General features: G+C 38.8%; 1 protein-coding gene across 1 annotated transcript in view; it reads left to right on the plus strand.

Moving 5' to 3' along the window:
- Positions 1-730: 730 nt before the first annotated feature.
- The window catches only part of COL15A1 (collagen type XV alpha 1 chain), a 116,341-nt gene continuing 102,966 nt past the window's right edge, over positions 731-14,105 (plus strand). The window contains exons 1-2 of the mRNA XM_017738629.1: positions 731-1,092; positions 1,209-1,291. Coding sequence (XP_017594118.1) covers positions 1,082-1,092; positions 1,209-1,291 — 94 coding nt within the window. The 5' untranslated portion in view covers positions 731-1,081. The remainder of the gene's footprint in view (positions 1,093-1,208; positions 1,292-14,105) is intronic.

Here is a 14,105-nt window from a genome sequence, read left to right on the forward strand (position 1 = left end):
CCCATCCTAGGTAAATCTGTTTTCAGTTTTGACTCTCCTAAGGTGATCTTCAGCACTTTTCAATCTAGATCTACCAAGAGCCCACTGGTCCCTTTCCATATGCAGTGCTTTCCACGCTCCTTCCTGTCCCAGTCAAAAAGTGACAATTGCAGCCTTTGTTAAATATCTCATGACTTAGAAATTGTCTGAATTATTTCAAGCATATCCTTGCAGAATTTCTTCCTTGAGCAAGTGCTAGCTTTGAAGAACTACAAGTGGAAAAAATGCTTTTCATTGAGTTAGGAGGGAGGGGTGAAATAACACTTTTAATGGAAACTATTAGAAATGCTCAGTGACAGGATCTCTATAGCAGACACGTGTATGTACAGCTGCTGAGGCAGAGATACACTCTCAAACTACATCCAGCGTGTAAATCTCTGCAAATATTAAACTTAGAGAGCTTGTCAGAGAAAAGGATGTACTTCAAAGTGTCTCTGTAGGTGACAGAAAATCTGTAAGACAGTTCAGTTGTGAATCCCAGGCATTTGTTGCCATTTAACTGCTGCTCTGTCCTGCTCATATCTTAAAACTTGCTTCTGATGAAGTTTGGCTAAAATGGCCTGATAAAGGTCCCATTCCGTATAAGAATTTGTTTCACTGCCTGTGTAATGCTGGATGGAAGGATGTTGGAGGTCATGTTTTATTGGATAAGTGGAGGCTGTGAGCAGGCGGGAGCAGCGGGAGGGGAAGCTGGAGAAGCCGTGCTACTGCCTGTCAGGGTACACAGCAGTTAAAGACCGGGTTGGATAATGACAGTGCCGGGATGGTGTACAGCAGTAAGGGGCGTCCATCCATAAATACAGTAGGAAGTTTTCGGCAGTGGTCTGACAGGAAAGTCTACACGGAGTCAGATTTCAGAGCTGGAGCAGTGAATTGCAGTGAGTCACACAGAGAGCCTGAGTGCTGCCTTTGTTCCACTTGTGTCTGAACGTTGGAGGAGAAACAGCAGGCTCCAGTTTTTATTAACTTATTTTCATAAGCATAAAACTCATGTGCACTGAACTTTTTCCTCACTTAAGTTCTTTCAACTGACTTTCAAAAAATGCTCTCATGGTAAGAAGTCTTGCTTCTAAATTTTACTTTTTCTTTTTTTCCCCGTGTGTTTCTGTATTACAGTCTTTGGTCTCATTCTTCCTCCACCTCCCTTTTTTTTGGCACACCTGCTCCAGGCTTGCCTGGTGGACCTGGGACTTGTCACTACTGCTCTTTGGCTTGTCAATCCGTGCTGGTGCAGCAGCTCAGATCATAGAAGGTAAGGCTTCTCCAAATCATGTTTATAAATCGACAGAAAGTGGGAATTTTAAGATTTGCTTTCCTAATATGGAAAGAGAGTCTACCATTTCAGATCTTCATTTTCTCTGCTGCTTACTGTTCATCATTTCATATAGGAAAGCTGCTGTGAGTTAGGAGCTTGAATTCCCATTCATTCTGGATAAGGGGAAATAAATACATTGGTTCTCCAGCTCTAAGGCAACCTATCATGCCTATTTTCTCAATATATCTTCAGAGTGTAATAATTAACAGAAAGTACTTTAAAGAAATTCAGAATACTGAATGTTTTTATAATTAGGATAGATATATGTGTCACTGTGGACATACCAGGAATGTGCCAGGCATGATGTGAGTGCAAAGACATGGATGTGATGCTTGTTTCAGTGCATAGAGATTTCTCCTGGTAAGAGTCTGACCAAATTGAGATTTTCTAATCTCTTGAGTTAAGTGTCTAGTTTTACCAGTCCAGTCTTTATGGACTTTCAGTGAAAAGTCTTTTTGTAACTTCAGGTCATATGTTCTTGTAACAGAGCCAAATTCCTCAGCATCTCTGGAAGGCATAAACTCACATTTAACTAGTGAGAGAGAACACTGATTTTAAAGTTTATATGTAATTTTGAGAAAAGTGAAAAGGCTTCACATATTGCTTTGCCATTAGGAAATATATTTCTATCAAAAAGTTTTTTTACTGTCTTGCAGAAATAGTTGGAATTTGTTATGTAAATGACCTCTAGATAACTGTGTGATAGGAGCATTAGAAAGAATTGTTGGGAAATAGATACCTCACATAAAGACTTTAATGTTGCTCAGATTGATTTTTCCTCTTTAATTGACACCATCATAGATCACTGACACTTTGGCATCTAAAAGCCAAAGCCCCAGGTGGTTATTGCAGTAGGAGAAAAAGCCACAGATTAGTTATCACTAAAAATGCTATAGGTACAGATGAGAAATATGTAATGCTGTATTACAGGTAATTAATTAAGGAAACAAACTGAAACCAGGTCTAAGAAATGTTTATCTGAATGGTGACTGAAATATAATGCGTTGTCTGTTGACTGAAGGCAGTTCTGTTGCATCAGGTGAAAATGTTTTTCTTGAGCTGATGAATGACAGTGCATGAGAGAGGTCTGGACAGGAGAGAACCAAATTTTGGCACATAAAAGTTAATAAACAGGAGATCATTAGAACTACAAGTATAATGACAAAAACTGCAAGTATTTATTTGACACACAACTTTTTTGGTGGGTCTATGCCTGTTCCTATTACCTGAAGGTCTGGTTTTTTTTTAATATCCTACCTTTGAAGGTCAGGTCAAAAGTCAGAAGTAGGAAAGATAATCCCTATTGTTTCTGGACATTTTCTTCCAGTGCAGAATTTTATTGGTGCTGGAAGGACACCTGACTTTACCATGAATGAAGATCAAGTAGAGTTATGCAAGATCCTAAGATCACTGGAGACTTGGAAACTTCTCTGGGCATATGATCCTTCATGATTATTCTAGCCTAATATTTCCTACTCATTTTTCTGTTAATACAAAAGCTCCTGTTCTCAAATGTTTACTAGATTTTTTTACATCTGATTTTTAAGGGCTTGATATAATGTGGGTCTCATGCTTTCCATTCCACTACATGTTTTCCTGATGCTTTGTTTAAATTATTTCATCTTCTGAAATCAGGTGTTGAATGCCAGAGACAGGAATAATATTCCTTTCCTTCTGGTGCTGCAAATACATGACTAATACAAATTGTACCTGTTACTGAAGAAGAGAATAATTTCATACTTTAAATCTTTCAGTCTAACTATTGGAGAAATAACCTCATTTTCCTTTCTCACAGTTCTTTTTAGCAATAGAGTGCACAGAAATAAACTGTGTATTTAAGATAAAAATGTTTGGAGACACAGAGTGATGAATTGACCCCCTAGTGTTCAGGCCTTTAGCTGCTAAATGTGTGCTTTGCCCAGTGTCCTTTTTGTCACTGTCTCCTTCTAGATCACTGCTTTCCAGGATTCTCCAGCACAGTGAATAATGCTGCACTGCTTTTCTGAGTCTGGCTCTACTCTATCTACCCATAGCACAGATTTGTATCTGAATTCCTTTGAATGAAAGAGTAACCGTGAATGAGTAAATGTGGTTTTGGAGGAATGGTGCAGGTGCCTTCTGTTGTATCATTGTGCTGGTTTCACGCAAAAGGGAAAAAAATACCTTGAGATGTTCTTGAGTTTGTTAAATAATGGCAAGAAAACTGTTCAGGGATTGAACTGTTCACTGAGGGATGGGGAGGGGGTAACTTATTTTTTACAAACCTGAAAACAGTGGCCCTTGGAGTTTAGAGGAGAAAAGTTTGCTATCTTTGCCTTCACCATCTTTGTCCTCTTGTTTTCCTCAGGGGAGCACTGAATTGCGGAGGAGGGTTGAGGGTGCTGAATAAAACAAAAGCCTCAGCAGACATGTAGCAGAGAGCTTGAGCTCTTTCATGACTTTGTGAGAGATACTAGAAAGACTAGTTAGAAAATGTTCGTCTGTTTCCTATCAGGAACAATATTTTGACCAAGTCTTGTTCCTCTTGAGAGGATAACTTGTCTAGTTATGATTACTTCCTCCACAGAAAAAGTGGGTGGGAAGTTGTAGGGAGAAAATTCAGATGACAGTCTTTGAAATTGTTTGAGAACTTCTGGGCTCTAGTTTAACTTTTTATTAAACCTGTGAGATGTTGGGCCTTTCTTTTAGTAGAAGCGTTGCTTTCATTTCCAAGTCCTAGAATGTCTGCTTTCATTGTAGAGTAAAACAAAACAAAACAAAAAAAGTATATAAAACCCTATATTTAAAGTAATGAACTACTAATTCTAAAATAAAATATTTAAAATTTTGAAATATTTAGTTCAGAACTTTAAAATTCAGTTGCATGGCCTGCAAATTGACGGGATTGGTCATTATTTCAACAAAACTTTTAAGAAATAATGCGATCTTGCTTCAGAGTGAAACTGAACACGAGTTCTGAAATCTCAGCAGTTTTCATGAGTTCAAATGATGAATTTTTACTATCTCTGTTGAAAGGCTTTAGTCCATTTCATTGCAGCTGGCATTGCACGTGTACAAAAAGGTAAGGAATAAAATGCTTTCTTCCTCTTCCCCCAGAGTTAGTGTCATTTAAACTATGGAGAGCTTTTGCAGTTTTTCTCTTGTGTTCACAAAAATTGTGCAAATACAGTACCCAATTCTTCTTGGGTTTGTGTGGGAGGACTGAAGATATGTTGGTGTCTTAATAATTACTTCTCACTTCTCTTTTGTTCAATTGACAAGCATGTATGTCTCTGTTCATAAAAGCTTGGTCTGTCTTATCTGGCACTGCCTTGCAGTGCATGTACTTGGCCCTTAATTATGCCTGGTAATGTATTTTGACTTCCACTGGTTACCCTGGCTGCTTTTAACACATTTTGTGTCTTCAATAACAAATTAAGTTAGTGAACAGAAGGTACTCAGAGCACAGCCCTGAACATGCTGGCATACAAACTGTGGACAGAGCTAAAGTCAGAAAATCTCAAGTCTGAGTGATAGACTCATCCCTATGACTTGCTCTAGCTTCTTGCAGAAGTGACATTTATTCTTCTAGGCTATCTAGGCAGTTATCAGCATTTCTCAGTTCTCTGCAGTCAAACCAGTGCCTGCATTTAAAAAAAATATAGAAAACAAATGTTCAAATGTATGTGGTTCTGCAGTTTATATTATGTTTATGCACTCTAAAAGAAGCTTTACAAATTTCTCATTGACATCTGGGTTTTATTATAAGCCAAGCTGAGCAGCACTTTCTTGGCCTAAGTAACATGCTTAGCAATTGTTTACATAAAGTAAATATTTGTCTCCTTCATTGGCCCTCTGTACACAGAAAGGCTGTCATTAGGCTGTTGACATAAACTTTGCACTCCTGACCTGCTGAGTTTAATGGACGAATCCTGAATTATTGACTTTCATTGGCTGGTGATCAACTGGTGCAATTCTTACAAGCAACAGACCAGAACTTCTCTTCACAATGAACTGACATAATGAGTGTGAGCAAACATGTCTATACATTCAAAATATTGTTTCTACCAAGTAATTGTTGTATGTGCTCTGAGTTTCAAATGTGTGCAATCACATGTGTGATAGGGATGGCTCAGTCCATTCTTTCCAAAGACAGGACACAATTACAGCGATAATAAAGCGCAGTCCTTCTTAAAGAGAACTTAGATGGCATTGCAATCCTCTTGCACCAGACTGAGCATTTGGACATCATCAAACTGCAATTGAGTCTAAATTGAATGAACCACTGTGATCCTTCAGGCACATATTCAAGCTGTTACCAGCTGTTGTGCATGTTTTCAGTGTGGAGCCAAGCCTGATTTCATAGCTGATAAAAGGCCTTTCCATGCAAAACACAGTAATTTACAATAGAAAATCAGTTGGTTTCAGTTGGGGTCATCTCTTTCAGTAGCTGAAGAGATTGATAACACCAGTAGAACAAACCTGACTTAGAAAATTTGTTCCATTCTGTTACTTTTCTAAACGGATTCTTTTTCTGTGTGACACCCTCTACATGTTAATTCTCTTGGACAATAAACTACATGTTTCCTCAGTGACTCTACCGGGCAACAGAAGATGGTTTTTTTAGCTTTTTTTTTTTTGAGGCCTCCAAAGAGAAAACCAGCTGGGGTGGATATAGTGTTATAATAACTGTCTTCATTTCCTCTCTGGAGGCATCCTTGGGCACACTGGAAGTCTGGAGTAAGCAGTTATTTCCATGATCTTAAATAGAACTCAAAATCACAATTGTGCTTGCATTTGCCACTTGCACTTGGAGTTTGAAGGACCATTTCAATAAATGAGCATCAGGAGGAGAGATTTGACTGCACTATTTATGTTTGGTATATTCAAAGGGTTCCAAAGAACATATTTCTTATTCTAACACATTAATTGCAAGATCGAACGCTTGTTTTGGAGGCTGCCTGTGCCTTTGGCTGTGATTTCTTCCCCTTTCCTTTGCTGTGTTAGCCATGGATTAGTTTGGTTTTTCTTGTAGTGGTATCTCACATTTGACCAAATCCATGCAGTAGCTTTGCCAATTTATGGAAATGTGCCTTGGCTAGAAACACAGTAATTTTTACAGTTTAGTGAAATGTGATTGCTTTATTTAAGCTGTCGTTAATGGTAACTATTTAAGAGACAATGTCTATTTATCATCATTAATTTTAAGTCCTCAGACAATCTTTTCCCATTTGGCCAACCCACACTATCACCACAGGTTCATAACACATCAATATCAACCACCAATTTAGACTGTGGTTAATTCTCTTCATGAAAACTTCCTATCTCTAGCAGCTCCTGTTCCCAAACCTAGAAATTCACAGATGTTGCAGAGAGTAGAATGCAGGTAGAATTCTCCCAAAGAATGAGTAAAATGAGCAAACCTCAGTTTTAATGTATTTGCATATGAGCATGAAATGAGAGATGTATCATTCAGCATACTTTCTGGTCAGAAAGCCTTGGGAAAAGCAACTGGCAGAGCTGAATGTGTCCTGACAAAGAACTGCAGTATTTTACATCATTTTTGGCTGTCTTACAGCCCAGTCTGAGAAGAGCCAGGGTCTGTACCAAGTTTTCCTGAAGGGTTCTGAGAAGAACCAGGGTTTTCTGGAGACACTCAAATGTGTTTTATTCCAAACATTCAATCGACGGTAGCCTGAATCTGGTAATAGAGATTCAGCAATGAGATTTGAATATGAATTGCACCATCATTCATGGTCTTTTGCTTCATCTTCAATACAGAAGACGAAATATTAACAAACAAGGGCTTCAGCCAGTTCATTCTATATTTGGGAACCTCCTGAGTCTTGTGACTCTGGGTCTACCTCCTCTGCTGCCCCTGAATCCAATCCTTGCTGTGAAGAGTTACCACAGTAACTTATAATTGATGAGGTACAGTTAACTTCCAGTCCTATTTGTGACATATCTTTCTCTGAACTGTGAAATCAGAGTTCCATGCATAGTCATGATGTCCGTCTCTGCTTCTTTGGAAAGCTGAATATAGCTTTTGACTTCCTCTGTACTTTTTTGGTAGATGGCAACTAAGAGAGCATTATAGTATCTGTCATTACTCATTGCATTTCATAATCACTTCCCTTCTTACAAGTGATACACATAACCTAACTCAAGGAGAACAGAACCCACGTAGAAATAATTTTAATTCTGTGCTGCCTGCTAAAGAGTAAGTTGATGACTCTTGAGAGAAAAGAATAGTGCTCCAAGACATGCTTCAAAATTTCCTATAAACCGTGGATATTTTGGATAGCCTGTAACTGGGGTTTGCTGAAAAACAGTTCCAGAATATAATCCTGTGTGGCATCCAAGCTCTGATTCATCTCTGGTGATATTTCATATAAGTAAACAGTAAAATGAAGCATATGAGAGTTGGAAACAGGGTCAGGTGGCATGGCAAATACATAGACACACTGTCTGAGAGTATGGAAATGAGCTCAGGAAAGCCAAAGCCCTTTTGGAATTAAATTTATCAAGGGAAGAGAAGAGCAACAAGAAAGGCTTTTACAGGAATACCAGCAGCAAAAAGAAGATTAGAGAAAATGTGGATCTGCTGCAAAGTGAAATGGGGTGAGTCTGATGACAGGACATGGAAACAGCCCAGGTACTCAATGCCTTCTTTGCCTCGCTTTTTACTGGTAAGATTTCCCTTCAGGAAACTGAGCCCTGAGCCCAACTCAGAAAGTCTGATGCCATGATTAGTCCCCCATTGAGGCAGACTGAGTGAAGGGACATTGAAATCAGTTGGATAACTGCAAGTCCACAGGACGTGATGAGACACATCCATGAAGGCTCATCAAACTGGCTGATATCATTGAGATAGAACTTTGGAATACAATCTTTGGAAGACTCTGGTGATCAGAAGAAGATCCTATGGATGGAAAGAAATCCAGTGTCACTCCCTGTTTTCGAAAAAGGCAAGGAGCAGGACCTGGGGATCTGCAGGCTGACCAGCTGACCTCAGTTCCTGGGAAGGCGTGGGAGCACATAATTGTGGAAGCCATTCTAGTAAGAACGAGATGATAAGGAGTAGTTAGCACATATATGGGAAGGGGAAAATCTTCCCTGAGAGGCTCATAGCCTTCAGCAATGAAATAACCAGCTCAGTGTGTGAGGAAGAAACATCTGGTATTTGTGGTCTTGTGCAAGACTTTCAGCCCTGTCTCCTGTAACATCCACATTGATAAACTCATGAAGTAAAGACTAGATAAGTGGGCAGTGAGGTGTATTGACAACAGTCTGACCTACACATGCTTGAAGGGGTGTAATCCAGTGGTATGAAGTGCAGTTACTGGGTGTCAGTTACTACTACATTAGTATGCTACCCTGTGGTGCATACTGAGACCAACACTCTTTAACACCTTCATTCACAACATGGATGATGTGATAGACTGAACCCTGAACATCTCAGGTAGAATCCGGTCCCATAATTAAGAGTGATCCCTTCAAAAATTTTACAACTTGATCTGTGAGCCATGCTCATGGGAAAAACAGGCAACTTGAAAGAGCAGATCTGTTCGGGGTAAGAGAGGAGCTATGTAGCCTTTCTAGATGTATTATTTTCTCTTCCTTGATGGTACCAAAAAACTGAACCAGGTGACAGAATGTATCAAGCCCCTTTTTCCCCACCATTATACATATACACTGTATTGTCGTATGTTTGATGTCTTAACTGGATAACTAACAGCTGTCAAACATACGTTGCAGGCACAACAGTTCTTGAAATATAATAATTTAGAGTTGTTGCTGCTTGTTCCTGTGTTTCTTTCTGTCCCACAGAAAACTTCTGGCTCAGCACTGTCATGTTGCATTAGAAGGTATATCTTCAAGCGTGAAAGAGTTGTTGTGGGTAATTGAAACAAATATGGTTGTAGCTTGAGTAATTTTTGCGCATCAATGTCTGTATGGTGGTCTACAAAGCAAACTGAGGGGGAAATTATGCAAAATCAAAAGCTTTTCTAGGAATCCTCTCATATTTGGAATTCCTAACACCAAAATATCCATTGATCAAGTCAATCCTTCTTGCCAGTGCAGTGGCTGCCTCACAGAGGGACGTGTGAGGGAGCAGTGTCTCCCCACAGTAAGGATCTTTATTTCCGCCATCCCGCTTTGGTCAGCTACAGACTAACTTAATACACTGTGTCACTTCTGTGAATGTGATGCTTTTTTATTCTCAGAGGGCCAAAGTCTTAGCTTTTTTAGCCTTCAACTTTCCAAAAGCTGTTCCAGTTCCATCTGTTTCAACACTCTGCCAAACCAGCGCAGCTCTTGACTTGGTAAGGAGGAGCCACTCATCTATAATGAATGCTCCACAGTAGTGCTGCCACTTTGTGGTGCTTGTGGGTGTGGGTATACATGACTCAAACCCTTTCATGCTTTTCACTGTAAAAAACAAGCAAACATTTCATCCTGTTCAGGCAAGCCATGAATGTGGTTTAACAAACATGGTTTGATTTTTTTTAGTTTCGTCTTTAGTTTCTTTCACATGCAATTACAGGAAAGGCATAAAGGACATACAAGTTTTGAAAATTTTCTCAGCTGAAAAAATCTGACTCTTGATCAAAATAACTTATTAGTTAATTGTAGTGAAATGGTATTAATGTAAAAACACTTATCTGAAAGAGTTTTAGTTTTTAGTTAGTGTTCTATAAAGTATGTCATATTAGTGTATAGCTCCATTTGTTTTTACCAAGCAATATTTGACTGAACTCAAAGTACTGCTTAAGGTGGCCTTATATTATAAGTCTTTGATTCTACATGTATATTTCTTGTTGGGTTTTTTGTATGTTGGGGTTTCAGGAGGTTATGGGGGGTGTAGGACTTTTTTCTGATGCACTTATAGTGAAACTTAATCTATCATGAGATGCAAATCTGACAAATGAGAACCACATGGCAACATCCTGGGCCAGAGATATGATGAGTTGGGGAGTGGGGGAGGTGTTCAGTGCAAGTGTAAACATGCATAAAATTTCAAGGATGCTTTTCAGTGGAAAAATAAACAAACCACTGGTGACCTGAAGTATTGTAGCTCCTTTTTTACACTTCCCTTACAGAATTTCAAGAGACAGAATGGAATTGTGGCAACTCTGTTACTGCTTTACCCACATGAGCTTTGACTTGTTCAACAAAGAAGTTTTCATTTAAAAAAAAAAGTGGGGAAAAAACTACTGCTCCAACCAGGAGTTAATGCAGACACCTCTGAGTATTTACAGTATGAGTGTTAAATGAATACTTGCTTACAAGCCCTCTGGTATACTGAAGTTACTCGTGTCTTAAGTGTCCTATTCCAAGACATATTGTTTCCAGACACACTGCAGAATTTCCATAAACAGCATTCAAAAAAAGCTACTGTCTCATTTAGCTCCTATACAGTCAGTAGAACAAAACTTCACTAGTAAATATATGATTTGGTATAAATGTCTAAAACAACTATGGGGAAAGCTAGACTATCTACATGAATATGCTGTCTTGTCCTCTGTTCTGTGTATAATTACAATACTGTGGCCATACATTGAAGTATTTTGGAAATACTAACTATCCTGTGTGATATGTTTACCTGATATGAGCAAAAGCTGGTTTTCCTGTGTCTGAATACTTAGCTCCGATGTGTTTTCTTCAGGGATAAATCTCTAAATGTAGATTAGTGCAACACAAACAATGCAGACTGAAATCCATGAAGGAATATTCATGTGGAACAGTCTGTTAGAATGATACCATCATCAAAGTGGTTGACAGGAAGTGTTTATTTCCCTACTGAGGAAGGTGGGACAACTGTGTGCCGCCAACCTCTTTCGACCTTTCCATTTTTGATTCACAGTATGTAGAAGAAACAAACTTTGCATTTTGAAACCAGATGAGGCGGGGCAGCACTTATCTTAACTCAGCACTTATCTCCACATCCTCATGTATCTGCACAAGGATCAGACAGGAGCTTGGTCATAATGTCTGTATCTGTCCTGAAGTGCAAGTGGAACAGTTTGACAGACTTCAGGTGATTCTCTATCTCTGTAAGGGTCATGACACAAGGAGTTCTCAACTGCCAGTTTACATAAAATACATCTCGTAAGTTATAGGGAAAGCCTAAAGATTGAGGGTCATGTTCACATTTTCCGAGCATTTCCCAAACTGAACTTCTCTTGTTCCAGTTTAGAAACTTAAGGCACTCTTCATCTGAAGATGAAACTTTTGTTAAGCAGGTATAACAGCCTGGAGTACACAGCATTTATTTGTTCACGTTCTCTCTCTCTCTCGTTACTAGTACCTCACCATTGTCAGCTGTTCCTGTCCAATATTCTATTACTGTTGAACTTGTAGATCCCAGGTGTCTCTCTTAACTTCAGCCGCCCTTTACCTCAGGAAGGTTCCACTCCTGGGTAAGGTGATGACGTGGTCCTCATCACCACTATTTGAATGGTGGTAGAGACAATAGAGGCAGACTTTCTTAGAGGACAAAACAGAGCAGAAGAATAAATAACAGTCAAAAGGTGCAACAAAGGAAATTTTGATTGAACGAGTGGGGAAAAAATTCTTCCCTACGGCAGCAGTTAAGTTCTAGAAGAAGTTGGTGAGAGAGTTTGTGGGATCTCCATTCTTGCAAGTGTTCTGAACTTGACTAGATAGTTGTCTTGGTGACATGATTCTTCAAGATAGCCCTGTATTGAGCAGCACTCCTTCTCAGTGGCATGATCACAGAAAACAGCAGTCAAAGACCAGGAAAATGAGTATAGTTAATACTAAAAGACTTGGATTGTGCTTGGCTGTCTTAATCCCTTGCTGTTTGTGAGCTTTGTTGGAATAATCAGGGAGCTGATAGGCTTTTAACACTAATACCTCGTATCTGTATAGAATCAAATGGCCCTTTTCCACTTTTTATATTTGTCTAAAGGTAGATCAAAGACTATACCCTTCTCATTTTCCATTTTCTACTTTTCCCTTTTTCTCTTTTCCCTCTTCTCTTTCCTTCTCTGTTTTACTTCTCCACTTCCCTCTTTCTCCTCCCGTTCAATTTCCACTTCTGTTTCTCATTTTGTTCTGTTTTGAAGTTCTACAGAATGCTTTTGGGAGAATAATCTTGGAGCAGAACACAGTAATATGTTACTGTAACCTTATGACTTCTCATCTTTCCTCATAGTCCTGCTGATCATGAGGCTCTTTAAACAATGCTTTTGTCCTCCCTTCTAAGAGAGTAAAGGTTTTTGAAATTTAAGTGCCTTCTTGCTGTCCAACCTTTCAGGGGCAGACTATACTGACCACAAACTGTGGTCCATCCTTCTCTGCAGCTGTTGCACCCAGTCTCAGAAGGACCCTGACACAGTGACTATAGTCACAAACTTCGGCTGTTTGGGACAGAGGCAGACTGTACCTCTGGATTAATACAAGCAAACATGTTATTGTGGTGACTGTGATGGCATTTGCTCCTGAATTATTGTCCTTCTACTAATGCACAAGATAAACTCTCAACATAAAAAGGGAAGTCTCTGATTTCAAGAAGTACTTCTCAAAACAAAACAGACCTGAGCATGGACACATGTCTAAAGACAGAAAATGAAAAGTTATCATATTAACTATATGACTAGCAAGATCAATACAGCACATAGGACCAATTGCATTGTTTTGATGTCCTGTTCAATACATCTTCATTTTTGCAATACAGAAGAGTATAGAGGAGAATTTCCCCTCTGTCTAACTCCAAGACATAATTTTTTACCTGGAGTTAATTATTTTAAACCACTATCCTATTTTATCTGATAGGCTTGCCTCAAATATAAAAAAGAAATATTTCAGACCCAGAAGACTGTCCCAAATGGGCCAGACTTCTGAAATATCAGTGACTCTGTGAGCTAAGCTGTGATTTATTGTTCTGATTCTGTGTTATTCTGGCTATATGCATATGCCACAGAAAATTGACAGCATTCTGATTTAGGGTGATCACTGAACATTATGAAAGGTTTCCACCTGCAATATTAATGGATATTTTAAACTTAAAGCCAACAGTAAGTCCTTACTAAAACTGGTGCTTTATTCAGCTCGTAAAAGCTAATCTCATCCCTGTAGGATCAAGGCTTGAATAAACAAAAAAGAATATGTTGCAAGATTAAGAAAACAAGCACATATTTGTTTCGTTAGAAGCCATAAATTCATAAAATGTAATAAAACCTAGCACAATTGTACAACCATTGTCTATACTAATTTTAACTCAGAAACAAATACATGTGTTCTTCCCAAACTGGAAATCATTCTGCTGGAAAAGACTCGTGCCTGTCTTAGTTGTGATATAAATCCCTAATAAATTCTTATGTGGATTTCTCATTATATAAAGTTTTACAGCCATGTGACCTTACAAAGAATTAGTTGGCAGAATTGTGTCTTTGAAGACTAAACATTACTGCACTTTAAAAAATTCTTTGTGGCTTTTTATTAATCTGATTACGCATCTAGTACTCTATTTTTTATAATTCATAGTTTTTCTTCATTTAAAAGCCACGTTATGAATAGATCTATGCTCTGAATATATACTTGGGAAGATGTTGCTGTAGTTTTAATTTTCTTGATAGCAGGTGTAGACTGTCAGAGAGCACCAAAGGCAGGCTTCTCTGCAGAGTCAGGGAGCAGGAAGCCGAACATCTGGACAAGTGACCCCACCAGCAAGGACACAGTTCCACAGAAAGAAAGCAAAATGATCAGAGTATGTTTGTTGATGGTAGCCAAGAGGCCGTATCAT

The sequence above is a fragment of the Corvus brachyrhynchos genome, unplaced genomic scaffold (assembly GCF_000691975.1).
Source record: "Corvus brachyrhynchos isolate BGI_N302 unplaced genomic scaffold, ASM69197v1 scaffold146, whole genome shotgun sequence".
NCBI lineage: Eukaryota > Metazoa > Chordata > Aves > Passeriformes > Corvidae > Corvus > Corvus brachyrhynchos.